Source organism: Tasmannia lanceolata, unplaced genomic scaffold, assembly GCF_043159265.1.
Source record: "Tasmannia lanceolata isolate RefF3 unplaced genomic scaffold, GAP_Taslan_0.1 ptg000012l, whole genome shotgun sequence".
NCBI lineage: Eukaryota > Viridiplantae > Streptophyta > Magnoliopsida > Canellales > Winteraceae > Tasmannia > Tasmannia lanceolata.
The window spans coordinates 11907143-11913644 of record NW_027518689.1 but is presented as its reverse complement, the minus strand read 5'-3'; the positions used below and the strand labels follow the sequence as shown (position 1 = coordinate 11913644).

The 6502-nt window shown below is 52.7% G+C and overlaps 1 protein-coding gene across 1 annotated transcript; it reads right to left on the bottom strand.

Annotated features, from left to right (window-relative positions):
- Positions 1 to 675: 675 nt before the first annotated feature.
- LOC143888545 (uncharacterized) lies at positions 676 to 1512 on the bottom strand. The gene has a single exon (XM_077392997.1). The coding sequence runs from the start codon at positions 1510 to 1512 to the stop codon at positions 676 to 678; it is 837 nt and encodes a 278-aa protein (XP_077249112.1).
- Between the last annotated feature and the right edge of the window lie 4990 nt (positions 1513 to 6502).

The window sequence follows — 6502 nt, the reverse complement described above, 5'->3', positions numbered from 1 at the left end:
GTTGGTCTGTGGGTGTGCTACGGAGGTGAACCTCTGCTCAATTTTCAGGTCGGAGCAAAACTTCCGAAAGTTTCGGCAGTCGAACTGTTTGCCGTTGTCTGTTATCAGGGCGCGAGGAATCCCGAATCTGCAGACTACTGATTTCCAGAAGAAGTTCTGCACATTCTGTTCGGTGATCTGGGCTAGAGGTTCAGCCTCCACCCATTTGGTAAAGTAATCAATAGCCACCACTACGAAGGTGCGCCTTCCGGAGGCCGGTGGGAAGGGGCCCAAGATATCCATCCCCCAAATAGCGAAGGGTAGCGGGCTGACAATTGGGGCCATAGATACAGCGGGCTGATGAATGGTGGGGGAGAACTTTTGGCATTTCTCGCATCTCTTTACCAGGGTCAGCGCGTCTTGTCTCAACGTCGGCCAGTACAGACCTCTAAGGAGGACTTTGATCGCCAGGGCTTTGCCCCCCAAGTGCTCCCCGCAAATACCTTCGTGTGTCTCCTGCAGGGCATACGTGGCGTCGCTGGGCCAGAGACACTTTAAGTATGGGAGAGTATAGGATCTTTTGAACAAGTTCTTGCCATCAAGTGAAAAACGGGCTGCTCTTTGGATCACCTTGCGCGCTTCTCTCTTGGCCTCAGGCAGTTTCCCACTACGCAGGTAGTCGACGATCTCATCCATTCAGCAGGGCTCGTGTTCCACTTGCATTATCTCAGCAGCCTTTCTTTCGATACTGGAGGCCTGTAGGAACTCCATGCATATATTCCCGAGAGTCGTGTATCCGGATGCGGCCAGCTTGGACAGTACATCTGCCTTTGTGTTGTCCGTTCTGGGGATTCTGACAACCTCAAAACTTCTGAACTTGGAGGATAGTTGCCGGACCTGGGAGAGGTATTTAATCATTCGCTCGTCGTGGGCTTCGTATATACCTTGGATTTGGTTGGCGACCAACTGGGAGTCACAGTAAGCTTTCAATCTCTGGGCTCCGGTCTGGACTGCAAGATTCATTCCGGCGAGGAGTGCTTCATACTCAGCCTCATTGTTGGAAGCGCGAAAGCCGAACCTCAAGGCGTAGTCTAATGCGAAACCGTCCGGCCCGGTTAAAACCAGACCGGCTCCGCAACCAGCCTTGTTTGAGGATCCGTCCACGTGCACTTCCCAAAGTGCTTCGGCGATTGAAGGATCATGCTCAACTGGTGGCAGGGGGATGGTTCCTGCTCTGGCTCCATCTTCTGCTGGTTCTCCGGCTGTAGTAGCACCTTTCGCTGTTGGGGCTTGGGCGATTTCAGGTTCGGCGATCTGCTGGGGGATGGAGCATTCAGCTACGAAATCTGCCAACACTTGAGCCTTGATCGCGGGCCTGGGCATGTACCGGATGTCAAATTCACTCAATTCCACGGCCCATTTAACCAATCGTCCTGAAGTATCTGGCTTGTGGAGGACTTGTCTAAGCGGCTGGTCAGTTAGGACCTTTATCGTGTGAGCTTGGAAATACGGTCTCAACTTCCTGGCCGCCATTACCAGCGCGTAAGCCAATTTCTCGACCCGCTGGTACCTTATTTCGGCGTCGTGCAAGGCTTTGCTAACGTAGTAGACCGGTTTTTGTTGGCTGCGCTCTTCACGAACTAGGACCGCAGCCAGAGCCAGGGGGCTTATAGATAGATACAAGATTAGCTCCTCACCGGGCTCCGGTTTTGTCAATAGCGGTGGAAAGGACAAATATTGCTTCAGCTCCTCGAAGGAGGTTTGGCATTCCTCTGTCCAGGGCGAGGTTTTGAGGCCTTTGACTGCGTTGAAAAAAGGGAGACACCTCTCTGCAGATTTTGAGACGAAGCGCCCCAGCGCGGCTATCATCCCTGTCAGTCGCTGCACTTCTCTGATGGTTTTCGGCGGAGCGAGCTCCACCACGGCCTTGATTTTTTCTGGATTGGCCTCTATCCCTCTCTGGCTGACCATAAACCCCAGAAACTTTCCCGAGCTGACCCCAAAAGTGCACTTGGTGGGATTGAGTTTCATCTTATTGTCTCTCAGGACTTGAAACGTTTCTTCTAGATCGGAGACATGATCTTGCGAGCTTAGGCTTTTCACCAGCATGTCGTCGACGTATACTTCCATGTTGCGACCAATCTGATTCCGGAAGAGTTTGTTTACAAGCCTCTGATACGTGGCCCCGGCATTTTTCAGGCCAAAGGGCATGACACGGTAGCAGTAGGTCCCCTGATCCGTTACGAAGGAGGTCTTCGGGATATCTGACTCATACATTCTGATCTGGTTATATCCAGAGAAGGCGTCCATGAAACTGAGCAATTCGTGACCTGCGGTGGCATCGATGAGCTGATTGATTTTTGGGAGCGGGTAGCTGTCCTTGGGACAGGCTTTATTCAAATCCATGAAGTCGACGCAGGTTCTCCATTTCCCATTGGCCTTTTTCACCAGGACTACGTTTGCCAGCCAGTCCGGGTATTGGATTTCTCGGATGAAGTCCGCTCTTAGGAGTCTCTCCACCTCTTCTCTGATCGCCATCTGCCTTTCGAGGGCGAAGTGTCTCTTCTTCTGCTTCACCGGCCTGCAGGTCGGGTCGACACCTAGTCTGTGCGAACTGACCTCCGGATTGATGCCGGGCATGTCCGTGGGGGCCCATGCAAAGACATCCGCATTGTTCTGGAGGAACTGGGTGAGGTTGCGCCGGGCGCCGTCGTCCAGAGAGGAGCCGATCTGGACTACCTTTTCATCATCATTCTCGCATAGGGGGACGGGGACAAGGTCTTCGGCGGGCTGAGTTCCCTGAGCTTCGTCCCTCAGGTCCAGTAGCTCGATTGGCAACGACTCCGTCGCATTTCTGCCTTTAAGCGCAATTGCATAACATTCCCGAGATTGCGGCTGGTCTCCTCGAACTTCTCCCACGCCATTGGGCGTTATGAACTTCATCTTCTTGTGATAAGCAGACGCGACAGCGCGGATCATGTTCTGGCCAGGCCGTCCTAAAATAGCGTTATAGACCGAGGTGGCCCTCACTACTAGGAAGTTGACCATGGCGAAGGCTTGGCAGGGCGGCTCTCCGATGAGGACAGGAAGCTCGATTTGTCCCTCAACCTTGACTACTTCTCCTGAAAAGCCGAAAAGATCTGAGTTCGCGGGCTTTAAGCGGTCGTCACCTATCATCATTCTTTCGAAGGCGTGATAGTACAGAATGTCGGCTGAGCTCCCGTTGTCTACCAGGATTTTCCTCAGCTCCCAGTTTGCGACGAGCATAGTCAGGACTAGGGCGTCGTCATGTGGTAATATCAGGCCGTCAAGGTCCGCGTCCGAGAAGGAGATCTCATTCTCCGTCTTCGCTTTCTTACTGCATGCGTGCACGGCATTGACTCGGCGTGCATATGCTTTCCGAGCAGCGGAGGAGGTGCCTCCAGCCGCCGGGCCGCCCATGATCGTACCGATGACTCCTCTTGATTGGGAGCCGTGTGCTTCTGGCGGTGGACTGGGCGGCGATGGAGATTGTATTCGGACTGGGGGCGGTTGAGACCGCCGAGGGCTTCGGCCCTGGGGACCCTTCTCCTTGGGGTCACTCCCGCGGGTGTCACTCCGGACATATTTCTTCAAGTAGCTCCGGCTGATTAATTGCTCGATCTCCTCCTTCAGCTGTCGGCAATCGTCTGTATCGTGTCCGTGGTCCCTGTGGAACCGGCAGTACTTCGATTTGTCTCTCCTGTTTCCCTTGGAGATCATTGGAGTTGGCCATTTTATGAACTCTTATCCGCTGATGGCTGCCAGGATATGCCTTCGGGAGGTGTTGAGAGGGGTGAAGTTTTCCTCCCTCCTGTGCGGGGATTTGTCCCTTCTGACGACCTTATCGTCCCTGCGCTGCTTAGCATGGGGCCTGTCATCAGAGGTTCTCCTCCGACTTGAATCCAGAGCTGCCAGTGTCTCTTCTACAGATATGTACTCCTCCGCCCCGGACATTAGGTCTGCCAGGGAGTGAGGATTCCGGCGGGCCACTGCTCGGCGGAAATCGTTTGATCTAGCACCCGCGAGAAGTGCGTTCGTAGCGGCCGAGGGGTCCAAATCTGGCACTTGGAGTGCCTCCCTGTTGAAGCGGCTGACGAAGGCTTTGAGAGGTTCATTATCCTCCTGCCGCAAGGTCATCAGGGATGCTGCTGTTTTCCTTGGCCTACGGCTGCTCATGAAGTGGCGGACCAGGTCTTCCCCGAAGTCATCGAAGTTGTTGATGGAGTTCGGTCGGATCCTTGAGTACCAATCCCTAGCTGCACCTGTGAGGGTCGTCGGGAATGCCCTACAGAGGAAACCGTCTGACGCACCGTGGAGGAGCATCAATGTCCGGAACGTCTCCAAGTGGTCGACGGGGTCCGTGGTCCCATCGTACTGCGGGATAGCTGGCATTTTAAACCCCCTTGGCGCAGGGGCGCCCATCACATCGTCGGTGAACGGCGTTCTGCTCGAGAACGCCCTAGACATAGGCCGGCTTTGATCCTTAGCCAGCTCTTCGATTCTGTGGCCCATCTCTTCTATCCTTCGCATCACCGGGTCGTCTTTATGTTCTGATGACCTGTTTCTCCCCGCGGATTGGCCTGCTGCGGAGCCGGAGTGGCTCTCCGGACTTCGACGATGGGACCCTGATTTTGCCTGCGGCGCATGCTCTTCATGAGCTCGGCGCCTTTGCGTAGAGCGAGACCTAGACCTCGACCTCCGACGGTGGTGCGGCTCTGTCTGCGCATGCCTGGCTATGGGGCGACGGACTTGTCTGGGGGAATGGTGAGTCCGGTCTTCACTACGGCGCGACGACCCTCCCCTGTGGATTTCTGGCCTTTCTAGGACAGGTTGTGGAGCTTCCGGAGGAGGTTGGGGAGGCGCCTGGAGCAGCTGCTGGTACTGACCAACGAGAGCGGTCATCTGTTGAAAGAGAGCTTGGACTTGCTCTGGAGTCGGCATGGGGTTAAGGTTTACGGAGCGAGGCTGGTTCTGTTCAGCCGTGGCGGAGGCTGCAACTACCAGCGAGGCGAGTCGCTCACTTCGAGTCCTGCCAGGTAGCACGGCTCGGGTGGTCCGTGCGGTTGGCACCCGCGCACTCTTGCGTCCTGCCATTTTTGTGAAGTGGTTGGAACAGCCTTTAGTTCAGGGGTCCCACGGATGGCGCCAATCTGTTAGGCCCAAAATCGGTTAACAGATATGGCAGTCACGTAAGAGCCGAGCTGGAAGGATGTAGAGTCCGGATGATCTGTGTCCTGCACAGGAGCAAACGAGGTCAGAATGACCGACCCGGAGTGTACTCCGGACAGGCCCTTCGACACTCAAGTCAGTATGAGCCGGAGTGAAGAGGGTATTTTAAGAGTGGTGGGTGAGAATTCAATACCCGATTTATGATCTTTGGAAGCCTTTTTATAAGGAAGGTTTGGGGTAGGTAAGGAGTTAATGCCTCCAACGCAGGTGTCGACCAGCTATAGGTTCAGGTTCACCTACCCCGAGGGAATTACCAAACTACCCCTGCTGGCGAGGGTCCTGCGGTGGGCCCTCCTCTAGCCACGTGTTGGAAGCTAACAGGCTGCTGCGTTGTTCGCACCCCATCATGGTGTATACACGGGGATTCTCATGAAGTTCATAGACCGTCTGTCATGCGTTTTTTTATCTGGACTTCACACGGGAGGACATTCCTTATATTAGGCGTAGCCCTGTAGATAATTTTTTGGACAGTGTAGTAGAGATTGTATGTAGATGAAAAATAAAAGTGACATGCATGATTGTAATGTATTTGTTTGTGTAACCATTGAAATGAACATATTTGATTTATTAAAGGGCGGTGATAAATTCACCCCTTTATCCTCTCTCTCTCCGACTCCCTCCGGTTCAACACTTTTGTACCACCAGTACTCCTCCCCCTCTTTCCAACATAAACCGTTGGCGTGGCCCAGCTATTGATTTATTTAAATCTTTGAACAAGGTAGGCCCCAACGCAAATAGTAAAATTAAACCATTACGAAGATCCAAACTGTTCATTTGTTGCGACCCAATGTAAATAGGCCTTGCCCCTAAAACATTTCGCTAGGATGATCCTAACTCTTAGATCCATGGAGATTCATGTACGGTGTCATCATATTAGATCGGAGTTTGGGACATAGCCTATTTATGTTGAAGCCCAACAAATGAACCGTTTGGATCTTCGAAAAAAGTGGCCCAATGTATTTTCTAAAAAATATGCGCTGTATGATGTATACATGTAGGTGAGGTAGGCCAAGTGTATATTGCATCTCTTGTAGGTGAGCATGTATTTCCAAAAATACAATGAAGCCCAATTTGTTCCAAGAACTAAACCATTCCGTTGTGGGCCTTAATGTTATTAGATTGTGTCCCAAAAATCAGCTTCATTGAATGGTCCTAAGTCCTAACCCTCTAGTCTATAGATAAACTATATAGAAATCTCTACTGATCGAAGAGGTAGGATCATCCTATGGAGATCGTGGTACAACGTGCTTTTACATTGGGTCTGCCAACTAAA

Coding starts and splice junctions, on each gene's coding strand:
- LOC143888545 (XM_077392997.1), bottom strand. CDS start 1,512: ATGGCGGCCAGGAAGTTGAGACCGTATTTCCAAGCTCACACGATAAAG.